The sequence below is a fragment of the Podarcis gaigeae genome (assembly GCF_964106915.1).
Source record: "Podarcis gaigeae genome assembly, chromosome: 1".
Taxonomy (NCBI): domain Eukaryota; kingdom Metazoa; phylum Chordata; class Lepidosauria; order Squamata; family Lacertidae; genus Podarcis; species Podarcis gaigeae.
In genome coordinates this window covers 49,727,632-49,745,712 of record NC_139678.1, presented here as the reverse complement: position 1 = coordinate 49,745,712, position 18,081 = coordinate 49,727,632, and the positions used below count along the sequence as shown (strand labels likewise).

The window sequence follows — 18,081 nt, the reverse complement described above, 5'->3', positions numbered from 1 at the left end:
TTGTGTTGTTCCGGAAGGCCTTTATTGAGACTTGCACCCCAAGGATCTTACAGTATCAACAAATAGGTTTGACATGATTCTCCTCTTTTAACATGTTCTTTCCCCCCCGTATGTCACAGAATGAGCCCTCTAAATGAGGGTAAGGGTCCAAGCTTTCTGTTTTTTGCCAGGTAGTAACACAGTCGGGGATAGCTGCCTCCTTTATTCCTAGTTCAATCATATCCAATGTTACTTTCAGTACCTCTTGCTAGATTTGTCCTTCGTAGCCCTGATAAAGGAGGGAGCCTTCGCTTTTATCTGCTAGCTGCAGCTCTAAGGGATGTTTTGTACCTTGACAGATTGCTGCAGTAGATAGCCTGCAACGTAAGACAGTACAAATACTTCATCTATTTTGCATAGGGCTTGTTGGTAAAGGGCTTAGGCCCAAGAAGCCTCTTAGCTGTGGGGTTCTGAGACACAAGAAGCTGACCAGCAGGGGACCACAGTGACAGCAGTAACCCAGACAGAATGCGGATGCCGCCTATGTGTGGCTACAATGCTGCTGCTTGTGAGCAGGCGTTGGAAGGTGGGGCAGGGAACTCTCTAAAGTATTGTGATCTTTCTCAAGGAGCTGGAGCTATGGGGTCTATACATCTCTGAGCTGTTTAAAGGAATGTCTTCGTTGTTCTGGCACTGAACCTTACTTCCTTCATGCCAACACAAACTGCAAATTCGTGAGTAGCACCTTGAGGCCACTGGTGACAGTCACCACTGAAGTGGCTGGATTGAGTTTGAAGGTGTTGGCATCTCCCTTTTTGTAACGATCCCGGAAGATGTAGATGTTGCCATTACAACTAGCAATTTTCCAGAGAGATGGTACTGAGCTCCAGGCATCTGGCAAGCAGAGCCGCGTGAAGCTATCCAACAGAGGGTTATAGCACAGCAGCGAATCCCCCTCTGCTACAATGAACACCAGGTCCTTGTGCACAGCAGCATGCATGCGGCCTGCAAAGGGTAACACGTAAGGCTTTACATGACACTTCTCTGTATTGGTATCGTAACACTGGATAAGCCGAGAGGGCTTGGTAAAGAAATCCAGGTCATTCTCCTCCCCGCCTAACAAATAAATGACACCATTGAGATTTACACCTGTAGCCCCAGACACTGCAACTTCCAGCTGGCTAGTCTCTGTCCATACATTGTCTCTTACTCTGTAGTATATGATGGCATTTGAGAGGATGTCCTGCAGTGTCTTGCCCCCCAGTGAATAGATCGCATCCTTGCTGGGCACAGAAACCAGAGTGTGTTGTAGCCTGTCGCGGGGCAGGGGGGCACACCATTCCCAGTCTATCGTGGTGTTGTTGCATTTCCACATGCGCCGTGGAATGGATCCTCCAACAACATAGAGGTCACTACCATGCTTGCAAGCTGCAGTGATTTGGTGACACAAACTGTTCTGACCACTAACACTGATGGAGTCGTCATCTGCACAATGCAGTGAGACAGCAAGGGAATGTGTACGGGATGACTCCTTTCCAATCAGGTAGATATGAACGTTCTCTCCAATTTCCTAAACAATTAAAAAAAAATTCATTAAAGTTGTGCATAGGTATGCATGCAGAAATTCAGTCAAGAGGAGGCCAATGATAAGTGCAAAGAAATACTTACAGCAAATTAGCTTGGGGTTTCACAGCTCAAATTACTAGTAAGCTATTCCACAATTGCCACAATGTATTAGGCCACTGATAGCTGACATGCTGGGATTGAAGTCTTTTGTGACTCTTATTTTTTTCCATTTCATTTTATAACCATAATGTACATAGCTTTCCAGGCCAATGCTTGGCATGCAGAAAGCTTCTGGTTCAATCCCTAACATCCACAAGTAGAGCTGGAAATTGACTTTTGTCTGAAATTTTTGAGACTTGCTGTCAATCATTACAGGCAACTACCTATATTATGAGCAAGATGAAACCTAGATAAATAGTTAAGAAACGCATGTTCAGTTACTGAATTATGTAGCTAGCAAGTTTAAACTAGCATTTCAGTTGAGTATTTTCCAGCAGCTGAGAAGGGAATCCATATACAGGTAATCTCTTTGTGTCCTTAGCCAACTTCCAAGGTGAGCAGGTTATAAACATTTCCACCCACAACCATGATCTAAAGGGTTATTTGAAGGGTGTGTGCAGAGGGGGTGAAATTGTTGTTTGTGTCTCCCTTCTGGGCCAGCATGGCTTGGTTTTCCAATCTGATGGGAATGGGATCCTTTTGGTAGAGAGAAGAGAGATCCCAGGGACACTTTCTCCACCCAGACCTTGTACCTTCCTGTTTAACAACTGAAAGAGGAGGGGTCTAGAACATAAAGGCTCTGACCACAGAGCAGTCATTACCTTTCTAAACTAATATAAAACTCGTGCACATTGCACCTATAAGAAAATCTGGAAGGCCTTTGTGAGGTGGTGCAGGAAAAGATGAGGACACATTGCATGCAAACATCAAAGTGGGTGTTCACTTTCCTTCAGGATGGTCTGGATTGGGGCTTGACACCAAAAAGGCGAGTGGCAGCTCTCCTGTCTCAGGGAGGCAAGGATTGCATATCCTCACATCCTTGTATTATAAGGAGTTACTTGAAACTTCCCCTGGTATATCGTTTTTCTACCTGGGACTAAACTCGCAAAATCACATTTCAAGTTTTATAACTGTAACCTTAGAAGTGTCTGAGCCATAAGGTAGTTTTCTTGGTAGTTAATTGCCTCTGCTGTAAGGATTTCAGAGCAGAGAGCCCTGTCATCTTGGAAAGAACTCTATCTTCCACTCAGATTCAATGGCCTTCACCCTACATTCATCCCTAAAAGAAATTCTATTTTTCACAGGGCTCAGGAAGTTAATCACCATCATTTTTGGCTAGGTTCTAAGGAAAAGGAGCATCACTAGATGTTCATAGGCTGGTGTGAATTTACCTGGGATGAGCAAAGGAGTTGAGACAGTCTGATTCTGTTTTAGCCAAGCACTTTGCAAGAAATAAATGTCTCCTCAACTACTCTGTTTTGATGGATATGGACATGCATAGCTAAGTGCTATGTAGCTTCTGGATCACGCTACCAGGAGTGCTTTGACTGCTGCCTTTAGCACTAATGTCCCTTGAGTTGACATCTGCAGGGCAGCAATGACCACCTGTTTTCACATTATTGAAGCGCTACAGGAGGAATACGTCTGATTCTGCTATGTTGTCTTTTGGCAGGAGGTGCTTTGGCAAGTGGTGCCAAGGTAGGAGGTCCCTGCAGTGGCCTCCTGGCTACTGCTGTTTTATATCCCAACCACAGATCCCGTCCTCCACTGCAGGAAAACAGAACACTGGACTTACAGTGATAAGTTCATTTTCTGAACCACCACAGTAGTGTATCCATGGTTGGGTGAAATGAGGTTATGATAGTGCAGTTGTTAACTTTCTGCAATTCTAATCTTCTGTTTCATGGGGTATTTTGTTTTCCTTCTTGGGTTTTCCATGCTTTTTTTTTTTTGTTACAGCTAGCTGTTGTACATTCTGGAACTGAAAGGGCAGGGCTGATTCTGCCTAGTGGATCGAGTAGGAGAAGCAACCCACCAGTGGATCCTCCTCCACCCCCTGTTGAAAATGAACTTACAATTATCACATCAGACCGATTGCCACTGCTTACATCACTCTAGTGTCAAGGGCAGCCCACGTTTCGAACTATGGAAACCTTTCTACACCGATTACAGTTAAGGGAGGCAGGCTGAAACACTGAGTAGACTGCTTTGTCGTGTACCTTTAAACTTGATCGCAGAATGTCTGAGAAACCTGCACGCTCTTCTTTATTGAAGCCAATCCAGGTTTCTATGGCAGCTGCTGCATTCTGTGAACATGGAACCCCATCTGTATGGTTGCAGGAAAAAAAAACATGTTTAAAGTATAAAATTTTCATCGCATGGGCATAGCAAGTACAGTATTCCCTTTCCCCCCAACACATACCAGGTTTAGCTGGTATAAACAAGAGCAGGCGCCCGTGCATGTTAGCATTCCTATTCTACAGAAGCAGCAAAAATATTTCCTGCCCAAGGCTATCGACTTAATGAATTTGTTATCTGGTAACCATAGCCTCAAGATTATTAACAGGACCAGACTACATTCTCTGCTTGCCACAGTTAAATAGCTAGGCCTTAATTTTGTCCTGCTTAATTTTTGATTTTTTAAAAAAACATTTTCTTGTCATGTTTCACAAAGAAAAACATTTAAGAAGTGATGCTGCAACAGACATGAATTTTGTTGTCATTTTAGAAAAGCTATTCACTAGAACATTTAGTATAATTTTGGGTGATGTTATTGTGTACAAAGAAACTTTTAACCATGTTACAAATCCTGACATGTTTTAAGCTACTGCATTGCTCAGGGATACTGGAAATAATTTTAAATATTCAGTGCTTTCAGTACAATGATGTAAGTCCAGTCAAATACAGTTCCACTGCCTGATTCAATTAAGTACTTCGCTTCCTGCTCTTCAGGATAGCAGGCCTTTGCTTCCATGGGAAAGCTGGTTCTTGGTTAATCCCATTACTAGTAATAAGATCAGTGGCTGTAGAAACCAGCAGAAGTTAATAGGGATTTCAGTTGAAAAAGTGGGTCAGTAGGCCAAACAACAGATAAATCTTAAACTTTATTCAGTATTAATGCTGGCCATTAAGCTTGCTTTTTTCTGAGTTTCCTCTAGCTCTGAGTTCTGGCATTAGCTGTTGCTTAAAGGGAAACTACATACATCATGCACCATCCTGGGCTTTTTTGGGAGGAAGGATGGGATATAAATTGAATAAATAAATATTTAAGACTAAGCAATGTATTGTCTCAGTTCAAATTTTTAATAAACTTTGTAATATAACTATCATGTTACAAATCATAACTAATGATGACCCTTGTAACGGAGTATGTAACTAGAGTACATAACTGCATAGAATATTTGAGTTGTGTGCCAAGAGGTCTTCAGTCTCTAAATCAATTTCAATCTAGTACGTAATTATTCAGGACGTAAGGTCCAATCCCTTTCTAGATTCTTCAGCACACTGTTCCTCCACCCTCTGACATAACAAATTCCAAATAAAGTAAACCCAAACAAACTGCAAAAGTAGATATGCAGGTAGAATGCCAGCAGAGGTGGGGGGTGGGTGCTTTCCAGTGTATTACACAATTTGTCACGTGCACCATCTATGTCGTTGTTTAGTCGTGTCTGACTCTTCGTGACCCCATGGACCAAAGCACACCAGCCACCTATGTCATGGGTAGGCAAACTAAGGCCCGGGGGCCAGATCCGGCCCAATCGCCTAAATCTGGCCCACAGACAGTCCGGGAATCAGCGTGTATTTACATGAGTAGAATGTGTCCTTTTATTTAAAATGCATCTCTGGGTTATTTGTGGGGCATAGGAATTTGTTCATCCCCCCCCCGCAAAAAAATATAGTCCGCCCCCCCCACAAGGTCTGAGGGACAGCGGACCGGCCCTCTGCTGAAAAAGTTTGCTGACCCCTGTATGTGGTGTAAAAAATTGGGTTTGTCCTTGATGCAATGAGCTCCCAGCTCTCAGGGAACAGATTCATTCCCTTGAGGCCAAAGTGGCTGACCAAGAGAGGCTGAGAAAGGAAGAGAGTTTGGTGGACAAGGCCTTCAGGAAGGGTGATAGCTCTTGTCACGCTCCAAGGATGATGGTTGCTGTCATGGAAAGGAGGATGCTACTCCTTGGGAGTTGTTTAAAATCACAATATTAGATGCTCAGATTAAGAAAGGTCCCACCAGAGCCAAGAGGATGCCCACTTGGTTAACACACAAGTGTTATGAAATGGAAGCCTTGTTCAAATTAGGAGAGCACAAAGGGAACACAAACTTTGGCAAAAGAAATCCAAGTGGATGAAAAGTGATGTAAAAAATTGAGTAGCACATTGCTAAAAACAAAGACCAACAGCAAGAGGTTCTGTAACTACATTAATAGCAGAAAACCAGATAGGAGGTGGCTGGACCTTTAGCTGATGAAGACAGCCAGAAGTGGTTGCCATAGGAAACCAGATATTTATCCTAACTATTGGTGAATCTGGGGATTTCCCTTTCAATGCTAATTCTACCAGAGCTGCAGTCAACAAATTTCATATTTATTCAATTCCTCACAAAACTGACATATGATTTATCTTCTTGCATGACCACCCAGAGCTGCATACAATTCGCCCTTCCCTCAGTATTAGCCAAACGTATTAGGTGATGTTGGCTACCCCTGACATGTTTCCACAGGCCTGGCTAAACATATAGGGCAGGATGCGAGTAACTTGTTTTGTCAGTGCTAGGAATTCCACTTGTGCAATGGAACTTCCACTGTGTGCCCCCTGAATCTGTACTGGGTTTTTCTCTAGCCCTCTGCAGCTGATTTGGGGAGGGTGCAGGGTGCGCATGGGTGAGAGGAGAATTCTGTTGCACAAGCAGAAATTCTTGCACTGACTGAACAAGTTCATTGCATTCTGTCCACAGATGCTTCCTATAGAACAATTTTGCGATAGTAAAAATAAAGAGCAGAAGAAAAGGGGTACACCCTTACTACATAAGAGCTGTGTATTAGATGCATGAAGTGAAATATTTTTATAACATTAGTAACAAAAAAGGTATTTGTGGTTATCAGGGTTGAACTATGTTAAACTCAAATGTGAAACACATTAAACTTAAGAATTTGAGATTTAACAGTATACTGTATAGCATTACTGAAGAACACATGGCTACTGTAAAATCTATTATTTTGACAAAATGTAATATATTGCCTGACTGTAGCAAAACCTCTTAAGCAGCTAGAAAACAAAACACTTTGAACTACATTTTACAGCTTATCAAAACATACTCCTAGGTAACATGAATCAAGATGTAGATGGTTCTTTCAACAGCAAGCAAAATGGATTTCTGCTATTCCTAGAGATAGCGGACTAAAAAAAGAGCTCCCTCAAGAGAGGATAACAGAGCAGAGCTCTAAGGGTCCGTTTCATGTTCTCCACAGCAGAAAAGCACACAACCACCAAGCAGAATTGCTAGGTCTTAATCCAGAGATTGAGGGGAAGGGGTAATTAGAGCTGTGGGTTATAAACAGCTTTCATAACCTCGGTGCTATGGTGTTTCTGAAGGTGTAAATGATAGGCAAGACATAGCAAGCAATCTTGCATTCTGGGCCTAGTGGCTTCACAGCAAGATGCTTGCTTGGCTTTGGTGATTATGGATTTGCCCTGCTTGAACCAACAGAAGTCAGTGTCTAGAGCAGTGTTTCCCAACCTTGTGCCTCCAGATGTTTTTGGCCTACAACTCCCATCATCCCTAGCTAGCAAGACCAGTGGTCAGGGATGATGGGAGTTGTAGGCCAAAAACATCTGGAGGCACAAGGTTGGGAAACACTGGTCTAGAGCTCTGCTAACCCCCACAGGCAGATAACCCATAAACTACAACAAAGCCCAACAAAAAGCAATAAAGCAATTAAAGAGCAGCAATAATATATATATGAGACAGAAAGATTACATACCAGTAGTATAGTATAGTCCAGCTACTATAGGCCAAAAGCCTTTTTAAATGGAAAGAGCTTTGCAGTGCAGCAGATGGTCAAGGAGAGGACAATATCAACACCCTTAGGTAGGGAGTTCCAACAAAAAACCTTCCTCTTCATTCCAACCAAATGAATGTAGAACCAACAAAAGGCCGCTGCAGAGCATTTGAATGCATGGGTAAGCTAATACAGGAGGAATTTATCCTGTTCCCAAAACCATTTAGGGTTTTAAGATCATAACTAGTGGTTCTACTTTGGTGGATACCGCCCCCTAGTTCTAGGTTGGATATAATACTATTATGTAGTTGAAGCTTCAATTTACTAGCTGCCATCCAGCCCATTTCTATTAATGATTTCCATTTCTATTAAAACTGCTAGTTTCCCTGGAATGTGATGAATGAGTAGGATGTAATCTGCACACTGATTGCATAGACCTCCAAATCTCCCTATCACCACTCCTAGTGGTTTCATGTAGATACTAAACATGGGTATAGAAACGTTTAAAACAAATTACAATTGGGGAAGGGGGGACAGAACAGAGCCCAGTGGAACTTCATAAGCTAAAGAGATGAGAAGGAGGCCCCCAGTACCACCTTAAAAAACTGTTACTCCAGGAAAGACTGGAATTTGTTTTAAAAGTGCTTCCAAGTCTCATCTTCACTAAATAACCTGAAATATCTGAAATACCACAAGTTATTGTACCAAAAGCCTGAGAGGTGCAGCAGATCCAACAGGAAGATGCTCCTCCTGTCCACTTTAGAGCCATGTACCAGGGCAATCAAAGGCATAGGATTCAAAACTAGGTCTGAAACTGAAATGCTGTGGTACTAATCCATATCTCTCAGAAAGGCCTTAGTAACCACAGGTCTCAGTAACCATTCTACCTACCTGAGACAATATCTGTCAGGAGACGGAGAGGAAGGTGCAGAAACTCCTCAGTTTCTTGAAGTTGTGATAAGTATGACTTGGCACAGTGCTTGGCAGCCGTATAGAGCTCCACATCACTGTGCTGATCAGCCAACCACATAATTTGCAAACAGTTTTTCACTTGCACTGTTCGAGCCAAGAAACGGGAGCATTCCTCAAAGAGGGCGGTTAGTTGGTACATATCTGCTACTTCGTAAGTCTCCTGCAAATCTTCTGCCCTCAACTTTACAGTTCCATAATAAATGTAGTCCACAAGGAGCTGAAAGACACTCTCACTAACATCTTGTAACTCAATCACCCGGTTATGTGCCTCCTTCAGATTGGAAGTGAACATAGAACGAAAGAAACAGCTCTGAGCTGAGAGAACTAGCCGGTGCAGTTGGAATTCTTTGCCTTCTACAGAGATGGTGACATCTGCAAAGAGCTCATCCTCTAAGCACAACTTCATAATTCCTTGGGCCACACGGCCTGAATGAGAACGGTCAGTGAAAGTGTAATTTACAAAGTAGTTCTCAGTTAAGGAATTTCCAGTTTCCTCTGTTGAGGAACCTCCAGTCTCCTCCAGTGAGTCCATGTTGCCGCTTAGATCTGACCTCCAGTAATCTGAAATACAGCAGACATTGGAGATTCTTTTATCACAGACTTGTGCTGTACTGTATCTCAACTAAAGCAAACAAATCTAAAAAAAGGAAAAGAAAAAGAAATGCTACAGGTAAGGAACACATGTCCTATCATGTAGAAATAGCAGCCAAAAGATTGTGTGCACCAAAAGTTACTTCCTTGTGTACCAGTGTTTTGTATCCAAGTAACACCATATGTAGTATGTGACATAGAACTCAAAAGTTAGACCAATCCTTAAATGGTGGGTAATCACAGATTACAAGACTTCATAGAGTATGAGGAACATAATATACCCCAGTATGAGTCAATGGAACTTGGTTAACCTGAAGAGAAGTACTCTTAACAAGGGTTCCTTGTGCCCATGAACTGCAGGAAGTTTATGTTGTTTTTAAAACTATCCCCAAAATACTGTACAGATATCACCAGAACACTAAAAAGCTCCAGAGCCTTTTGTGCTCTGCCTACAGGGTGAGTGCATTACAACCGCAATATATGAAGAATGACAAATGTGCATTTTGAAAGACGTATACAAGTTGTACACTGACATCGGGAAGTTTGTGTTTGACAGCCGTGCATACACCATCTTTAAAATGGTACGTTTGATTTCTACAGTGCACGAAGAGGCCCTAAAGACCACAGAGGCTGATGGAAGGGGAAAGCTGACCATTGGGCGGATCAAAAGCAAGGCAGTGCAATTCTTCGTGAGGCTACTCAGAAGTGAGACCCCTAGAGTTCAATGAGATCTAGACCAAACAATGTACTCTATAGCAATGCAGCCTCAGTATAAAATTGCCTGCGGTTGTTTCGGCATCTGCTTTAAAGCAGCTAGGGCTCAATGAGCTGCCAGGGACGGTATCTGGAAACAGGTCTCTCGATGCTTTTGGTCACTGAGCGGAGAAGCCCCGTCCCAACATCGTGACGAACAGAACTTGAACAGAGATCCCGGGCGATTTTGCACCGAGTGCGGCGGCGCCGAGCTCCCGAGCGAGCCCAGCCGGGACGCGAAGGGCCTCTCGCCCTCAAGCCGGGCCTGGAGGCGCCTCGTTGGAAGGCGGCTCCGGCGCCGCCCCCTGCCGGCGTCCGGGTGCGCCGCCCCACCCCCTGGCGTACGGCAACCGAACCTTCCCGCCCCCGCAACGGGCAGGGCTGAGCCCCGAGGAGAGAAGCGCCCCGGCCTCGGCGGGCGGCCGCTCTTACTTGAGGCGCCTCCCTTCATTCCGCCGGCTCGGAACTTCGCACCGGGAATGGCTCAGGGGGACACCAGAAGGGGCTGCACTTCCCGACGCCGCTCTTTTAAGCGCTCCCGGAAGCTGGCCGATCACCCGATCCGCCCGCGCGCCTCTGATTTCCGGATCATTTCGTCCCGCCCCGCTCGCGCGGATTGGTTTCCCCGTGGTGGAAGCTTGCGCGAGCGGGACGCAGCGCTTTCTGCTACGTCGGACCAATAGGAGAGAGGGCTCGATGGCGCGCGTGCGCCTTACGAGTCCGCTCGGTGTCCTTGTGAGGCTCCGGCTGCGGACCCTGAGCAGGCAAAGATGTTAGCGGCCGCGCTAGGGCTGGCTCGGGCCGGCCTGAGAGGTGAGCCTGCGACTTGGCGGGGTCTGTTGGGAGAAGGAGACTGAGGGCTTCCAGTCTGGAGGGGCTGTGGCCGTTGCTGGTGAGGCGACGCTGGGGGTTTGTCTGCAGAGGGCATAGCCTTCTTTCCTCCCTCCTTCCTAAAGGTTCCTGGGAGCTGTAGTTCCTTCAGGAGGGGGCCGGGCTCTGCAACGGTGTTCTCAGCTCTCTCACAAAACCACAGTTCCCAGAATGCTCATGAGGGCGCCATGATGGGGAAAGCGATGCTAAACAGTTGGCGTTCTGACCATCGATTCACCGGCTCCTGCTGTCTCCGCCGCCACCGCACACTTTGCTCCTCGAAATCCTGGTTTAGCTTATGCCAAATAAATTGACAAACCACAAAACGAGCGCACGGGTCAATACTTACCGAGCTAGATGGGTCAGTTATCGGTCTTGGCCCGAAGCAGTTCCTTGCTGGGTTTTTAGTTTTAAACTTTTCAACAGCATCTGGAGGGACACTGGTAACTGCAGTTGATCCCTGTTTTTAAAAACAGTTCTCAGTGTGAGTTCACAGTGCAGTCCTTGGTTTTCTACAAGCATAAGGAGAACCCTGCTAGATCAGTCCAAAGCCCCAGCTATAGTTAAGCATTCTGTTCTCACAGTGGTCAGCCAAATGCCTGTAGAAACCCTGCAAGCATTTGACACCACTTGCAGTTCCCAGTAATTAGTGCTCCACTTAAAAAAAAATTCACGGAAGCGATCTATATGAAATCCACATGTGCTGTCATCACACAATAAAATCTATACACAAATGGTTTTTAAACCATTTAAAAATAATTCTTAAGGGTGGTATAAAAATATAAGAAATAAAAATAAAATAAGGTATTTCAATTTATTCTATTTTTACACCACCCTTAATCAAAAGATGAAAAGATTTTACGTATAGATGTTAGTAAAATGTGGAGCAGGCCTGATATAGGTGTTGCTAAGTATTATTTTGGGCCCTGGGTTTGTGTATCCTAGTCAGCAGCTTCCTGCTGAGCAGAACAGTAGACTTCAATCTTTTCAGACCTAGGAACCACTTTTAACCCAAACAGTCATTTGGGGACCCATTTCTTAACCTTTTACTATATATTTGCATGGTGGTAATGCTCCTGTTGCAATAGACTTCAGATTACTCCACCAGTTGAAGACCAGTGCTGTAGATGGTATGTTTCAGCACTCCATTCTAAACTAGATTATCTTGACTGCAGTCCTACTCACAATTGGTCTCCTTAAATACCATTAATTCCATGTTTATTACCACTTGCAGAAATGTATATTAATGTACCATCTTGCTTTTATTATTTCTACATTTTTATGGTATATTTGAAGCTACTTCTTTGTGAAGATCAGTAGATGCTATGGCTGTAAATAATGGCGATTTAACACTTTCCCCACTCTCTTTATAGTTACTGGGCGATCTGCAATGCTGCTGCAAGCCCGGTTTGAAGGGAATACTGCTGTGACTCAACGTAAGTCTGACTTGCTTAGTGTTTGATCAACTTATCCTTTACTTTGCATTACAATAAGTACAGTTTTGTTAAGTGAAAACTATGTACCACCTGATTGTGTTAAAAAGGACATGTGCAAAGAACTTCATCTCATTCATTCTTAAGTTCCTGGTAAACTTAATATTTATAAAAGCTCTCTGATTTCTGAGACAATGTTATCTGTTTTGTGGACACTGAATGCTTACTAGGCTTTATATTACAGTGGTGCCCCGCAAGACGAACGCCTCGCAAAACGAAAAACTCGCAAGATGAAAGAGTTTTCCGTTTTTGAGTCGTTCCGCAAGACGAATTTCCCTATGGGCTTGCTTCACAAGAAGAAAGCCCATAGGGAAATCTCCGGGGACCTCTTTTAAATGCTAGCGGTGAGGAGCAAAGCCTTTCGCCCCCCTCTGGCCTTCAGAAGAGGTCCAGGAAGGCCGGCGGGGGCCGAAAGGCTTTGCTCCCCACCGCCAGCATTTTAAAAGCGGTCCAGGATAGCAGGGAATTGCGCTGCGCTTTCCCGCTATCCCGGACCGCTTTTAAAATGCTAGCCGTCGGGAGCAAAGACGTTGGCCCACCGCCGGCCTTCAGAAGACGTCCAGGACCTCTTCTGAAGGCTGGCGGGGGGCAAAAGTCTTTGCTCTCCCCCGCCTGCCTTCCCGGGACAGCGGAGGCTTCGCTGCCGCCGGCCAGCATTTTAAAATCGCCCCAGGACAGCGGAGGCTTCGCTGCCGCCTGCCAGCATTTTAAAATTGCCCGGGACAGCGGAGAAGTCTCCACTGTCCTGGGGGCTTTTAAAATGCTGGCGGTCGGCAGCAAAGCCCTCCTGTCCCTGGAGCTTGCGGGGCGGGAGGTGGGGAGAAGGGCTTTTCTTCCCACTGCCAGCCTTCAGAACAGCCTTCTGAAGGCTGGTGGTGGGAAGAAAAGCCCTTCTCCCCCCCCCCCCCAGCCTTCAGAAGAGGTCGGGGGACAGACTGTCCCCGGACCTGGTCTGAAGGCGGTTCCCATAGGAACGCATTGATTGATTTTCAATGCATTCCTATGGGAAACCGTGCTTCGCAAGACGAAAAACTCGCAAGAAGAAAAAACTTGCGGAACGAATTAATTTCGTCTTGCGAGGCACCACTGTATCTGTCAGGCATGCACTAATCTGCTATAGACCTTGAATAATTACGTTTCCTATAGTGCTGATTGCCCCCCCCCAAAGAACCCCCCACACAGCAGAAAAGTTAAAGGTACAATAGGTATATCTGACCATGTTGACCAGTGTTGAACTGCTCCCATCCCTGTGGTAGCAGTTGGAATAACATTGAGCTGGCTTGGCTATGAGCTGGTGCTGTTCTTTTTAGAATTCACCACCGGAAACTTTCTTTTCAGCTACTGTTAGACCAAAGGATGAAGTGACACAAAAGCAGCTGTGTGCTTTTGGAGAATATGTGGCTGAAATTCTGCCCAAGTATGTTCAACAAGTCCAGGTGGGTTCCATCAACTGTATCATTCTCTCTTGAAACTGTAATAGGCAGTACTAAGCCTTTTCTGAAAGCTAATGAGTGCTACAAGGAGCTGGAAAGGTATACAATTGTTCCTTGGTCTGCTGTTATGCAGCCTGAACTGCTTACAGTTTTCAACACATCTATATGGAAGCCATTTCATTAGTTTTCATGAGATTTCTATCTAAGTATGTGTGCTTAGAATTTGGATGAAGTTGATCCATACAAAATTTTACTATTTCTCATTTTAACAGGTAACATGTTTCAACGAGCTAGAAATCTTAATTCATCCAGATGGGATCATTCCAGTTTTGACCTTTCTTAAAGATCACACCAATGCCCAGTTCAAAAACTTAGCTGATCTGACGGCAATCGATGTTCCATCTCGACAGAACCGCTTTGAGGTAGGAGCTGCTCTTCAAGCTATGCTACAAAGAAGATTCTAAGGAAGATGCAGTCTTCCAAAAAAATTCACGTGGTTAACAAGAATGTGAGAGGATCCTAGTTTCCCCCCATGTTGGTGCCCCACCCCTCAGTTTTGCTCACTGCCTTGGCTTCATGCTTACTGACTACTAGTATATTACTTCTGGATTACTTTCTCAGTTTTTGTTCTGCTGATCTATGTAGTCGCTGATCTAGAAATGGTGGTTGTGCTTAACAGTGTGATGTTAGTGACATTTGTTTTGGGAGAGAATTCTATTGCTTAAACAGCTAATTGACCTGCTTAGTCATCAAGCATTGTCTTGGGAAGCAGCAGCACCTTTTTCCAGAAGTGGATACTTATAAATATACCTGAAAATATATTAGTTTGACAGAAGGGAAGCTATAATTTGCTTGTGGGACCCTCGTAGTAACAGCAGCTGACAGCTCTGTACAGTCCAGCAGAGTTATAACTTCTTTTTTCTTTGCCTCGACCATGTTAAAATAGTCGCACATATATAAATGTGTTCATAGATTGACCTAAATGTAGCAATTCAAATTCTTCTCTAGCTCAAATTAGTTAAAATTGTGTTTCATCAGTGTAATACAATATCAGACTGAAAAAATGTATTTAAATTTGTATCACATTTCATCTGTGTTGTGGGTTTGTAGTACCTCTGGCCACAGTGCTGTAAACTTTGACAGATGGGCTCTTAAGAAATTTGTAAATCTTGGGTATAAACCAGAGATATATGATCATTATCAGAAGTAGCCATTTCTTCATGTATAGACAAGACCTTTTGTTGCATATGCTGTTAGCTTTAGAAATCATTTCACCATTAAGGAACTTTAAAAAAAAATAAAAATTCCCTGTGTCTATTTTTATGTGGCTGTACTATAATCATACATGCTATCCTTTTTTGTGATGTCGCAATCTGATAATGTGTACTAATACATGACAATGCTGTTTTTTACCTTTTCCTTTTAGATTGTCTATAATCTCTTATCCATAGCCTATAATTCCCGGATTCGTGTGAAAACATATACTGACGAATTGACACCCATTGAATCAGCCGTCCCAGTGCACCAAGCAGCAAACTGGTATGAAAGAGAGGTAAGCTGCAAGGTGGTTGACATTTGATAAGAGGGTACAGATCTGGTATGTTTTCTTGGAAGAAGAGAGAGCCCACTGTTTAATTTGAGTTGAACAAAGTCACTGTGGCCCAGGTTGCCCTAAAGGGCCTGGTGCTGCCCACAGTTTTCTGTGTGCACATTCCTTTTCTGCAAACATCACATTCTGTCCCTTTTGGCTCAATGGCCCTTTAGGTGTTGATCAGTGACCACTCCTTCCCAATGACATGATCTCAATTCTATAGCCCTTAAGGTCCTGGATAACTTCTGTTTGGCATTATTTGGAGAGTGTTTGTTGTCATTTCTGGACAACTGAAACCACTTAGATGTTTTATTACAACCAAGCAGCATATAAATGATGTAAAATAACAGAGTTCAAGCCAGTGATTGATGTATTATTAAATCTTCAGCATTTATACAACTGAATCTCACTTGCTGCCTTGCCAATGAGGTGTCTCAGCCAGCTAGCAATGAGTGCCTGATGCTTTGTATTTGTGAGATAATAAAACTGTTCATATAAATCAGTACAAGCTAGGTTTCAAAACTGCTGTACTTTGTAAAAGGCGAAAAATTTATACAATCTGAGGAGAAGCCAGGGAGAAACTTTGGAATAATGATTTGAAGTTTACTGCATGCTACACACTGAAAGAGAACTATATGAAAATGATCCATAGATGGTATCTAACTCTGTGTAGATTGGCTAAAATGTATAATGTAGAATTGGATTTGTGTTGGAAATGTAAAGAAGTAAAAGGAACTTTCTTTCATATGTGGTGGGCAAGCAAAAATGTAAAAGAATATTGGGAAATCATATGTAATGAGATGAAAAAAATCTTCAAAACAACATTCTGGAAAAAAACCCAGAGGCGTTTTTGTCAGGAATTATTCAGACAGAGGTTCCTAGGAGTCAGAAAAAAATATTCATTTATGCAACAACAGTGGCCTGGATCTTGCTAGCCCAAAAATGGAAAGTGAGGGATGTTCCCAGCAAGGAGGATTGGCAACTTAAGATGTTAGAATATGCAGAGTTAGCGGGTCTAACAAGAAGAATAAATAGAATAAAAAGCACAGGTATTCAAGGAAGGAGGAGTTGAAAATTTTTCTCGGGTATATTGAAAATAATTGTGAACAATTGAAAACACTGGCAGTATTAAAGTAAATTCAACAGTATAATAAATATTGAAGTGATGCAAGATCAGAAAATAGAATTAGATGGATATATCAAAATATGGAGGAATGGTGGGAAAGTTAAATGAACCTTGGAAGGGGAGGGAAGTCAATAAATGTATGGTATAATAAAATATGATTAAATTGTAATGCAATATATATATATATATATATATATATATATATATATATATATAACCAAAATTGATATACTTTGCTGTTTCTTTACTTGATTCCCATATTCATAGGTTTGGGATATGTATGGAGTGTTCTTTGCTAACCACCCTGATCTGAGGCGAATCCTCACAGACTACGGGTTTGAGGGTCATCCCTTCCGGAAGGACTTCCCTCTTTCTGGATATGTGGAGGTATGAGCATTTGGAAAAGCTAGACTCAACTGCAGAATCCTTCCAGGGGCCCAGTATGGCATAGTGGTTCAAGTGTTGGACTAGGACCTGGAAGAGAGAGAGCATGGTTCAAAGCAGCCTGGAAGCTCAAGGAGGTCCTGTAGGCAGCTCTCAGCCTAATTCTCACAGGGTTGTGGCAAGGATATAATAGGGAAGGTGAGAAGCGTGTATGAGCTCTGTTGCTGAAAGGTGGGATATAAATGTAATATTAAATAAACATCAAACCCTATAACTGAGTTGCATTGAAATCTTATTCTGCTATAGAGGCAACAGAGAATGTAAGAAAAGGGCAAGGAAGCTCACCTGTTTGTCCATATCTTCTCTTCTCTGATATTTGTTCATTAGCCTCCTTAGGGCAATGGTTTTGCTGTTGTATGTTGTACTCTTGGTCTGTGAGTTCCTATTTTGCATGGATGAAGTCATGTCCTGGATGTGGGAGGAACTTCATCCTCAGAAGGGACATTGAATCTGCTGTCAGTGCTTTTGATTAGGGAGGGTGGGTGGGTTAACCCTTTCCTGCCTGGTCTCCTGTCCTGTGACCAAAAGTCCATGCATTAAGCACCCTTTGAGACATGCCTTTGATGCTACATAATAAAATGTCCTGAGAATCCTCCACTTTATGACTTTAGGGCCCACAAATCAAAAGGCTGTACTTCCACTTGAGAAGCTTTAGCACAGGCATAGGCAAACTCGGCCCTCCAGATGTTTTGGGACTACAACTCCCATCATCCCTGACCACTGGTCCTGTTAGCTAGGCATGATAGGAGTTGTAGATTTGGAGATACTGCTTTTATCGCCTAACTGGAAAATTTAACTAACTGGAAAATTTACTGTTGATCTATACTAAGCAACCTACAAACGAGGAGGAAGCTTAATTCTAAAATTCCAGATATGTTTTTGTAGTTGACTGCCATCACAATTGCTCATCTTCATGCCTTTTCTCCTCCTTCAGGTCAGGTATGATGATGAGGTGAAGCGAGTGGTGGCAGAGCCTGTGGAGCTGTCTCAGGAGTTCCGCAAATTTGATCTGAACAGTCCCTGGGAGACTTTCCCTGCCTATCGCGAGGCTCCGCAAACCATCAAGATAGAGGCAGGAGAGAAGAAAGGAGATGAGAAATAGCAGCAGGAAGGAAGGAGAGGAAGCCAGAGACATCCTTGTGTCACCACCTTCCTGTTTGATCTAAGTATTTATATATATTAAATATCAATAAAAAAACTTGACATAAGGTTTTTTGTCTGTCTGATATGTGCGGGAAATGCAGCTTTCAGACTGGCTATGAAATAT

General features: G+C 43.4%; 2 protein-coding genes across 5 annotated transcripts; one reads left to right on the top strand and one right to left on the bottom strand.

Moving 5' to 3' along the window:
- KBTBD4 (kelch repeat and BTB domain containing 4) lies at nucleotides 1–10,430 on the bottom strand. 3 transcript variants are annotated; one of them, XM_083751016.1, is made up of 4 exons: nucleotides 10,290–10,430; nucleotides 8,433–9,074; nucleotides 3,765–3,871; nucleotides 1–1,549 (listed from the first exon to the last, which is right to left on the bottom strand). In XM_083751016.1, the coding sequence occupies exons 1-4, from the start codon at nucleotides 10,306–10,308 to the stop codon at nucleotides 689–691; spliced, it is 1,629 nt and encodes a 542-aa protein (XP_083607142.1). In that variant the 5' UTR covers nucleotides 10,309–10,430; the 3' UTR covers nucleotides 1–688. The 3 variants fall into 3 exon arrangements, with proteins under 3 accessions (XP_083607142.1, XP_083607143.1, XP_083607144.1); XM_083751017.1 differs by lacking the exon at nucleotides 10,290–10,430 and adding an exon at nucleotides 9,886–10,164; XM_083751018.1 differs by lacking the exon at nucleotides 10,290–10,430 and adding an exon at nucleotides 9,981–10,074.
- Nucleotides 10,431–10,528: 98 nt separating this feature from the next.
- Nucleotides 10,529–18,022, top strand: NDUFS3 (NADH:ubiquinone oxidoreductase core subunit S3). Of its 2 annotated transcripts, none has more exons than XM_083752804.1 (7): nucleotides 10,529–10,670; nucleotides 12,101–12,163; nucleotides 13,559–13,656; nucleotides 13,926–14,075; nucleotides 15,080–15,205; nucleotides 16,638–16,757; nucleotides 17,749–18,022. In XM_083752804.1, exons 1-7 carry the CDS (start codon nucleotides 10,628–10,630, stop codon nucleotides 17,914–17,916), a joined length of 768 nt encoding a protein of 255 aa, XP_083608930.1. In that variant the 5' UTR covers nucleotides 10,529–10,627; the 3' UTR covers nucleotides 17,917–18,022. The 2 variants fall into 2 exon arrangements, with proteins under 2 accessions (XP_083608930.1, XP_083608931.1); XM_083752805.1 differs by lacking the exon at nucleotides 10,529–10,670 and adding an exon at nucleotides 10,983–11,088.
- The last annotated feature ends 59 nt before the right edge of the window (nucleotides 18,023–18,081 follow it).

Bases quoted from the DNA above. Each gene is read 5' to 3' on its own strand.
- KBTBD4 (XM_083751016.1), bottom strand. The intron at 3,872-8,432 runs GTAGGTAGAATG...GCAACCATACAG, and splicing joins CCTGACAGATATTGTCTCAG to ATGGGGTTCCATGTTCACAG. The intron at 1,550-3,764 runs GTACACGACAAA...TTAATTGTTTAG, and splicing joins TTCTGCGATCAAGTTTAAAG to GAAATTGGAGAGAACGTTCA.
- NDUFS3 (XM_083752804.1), top strand. From the start codon at position 10,628: ATGTTAGCGGCCGCGCTAGGGCTGGCTCGGGCCGGCCTGAGAG. The intron at 14,076-15,079 runs GTAGGAGCTGCT...TTTTCCTTTTAG, and splicing joins CTCGACAGAACCGCTTTGAG to ATTGTCTATAATCTCTTATC. The intron at 16,758-17,748 runs GTATGAGCATTT...CTCCTCCTTCAG, and splicing joins CTCTTTCTGGATATGTGGAG to GTCAGGTATGATGATGAGGT.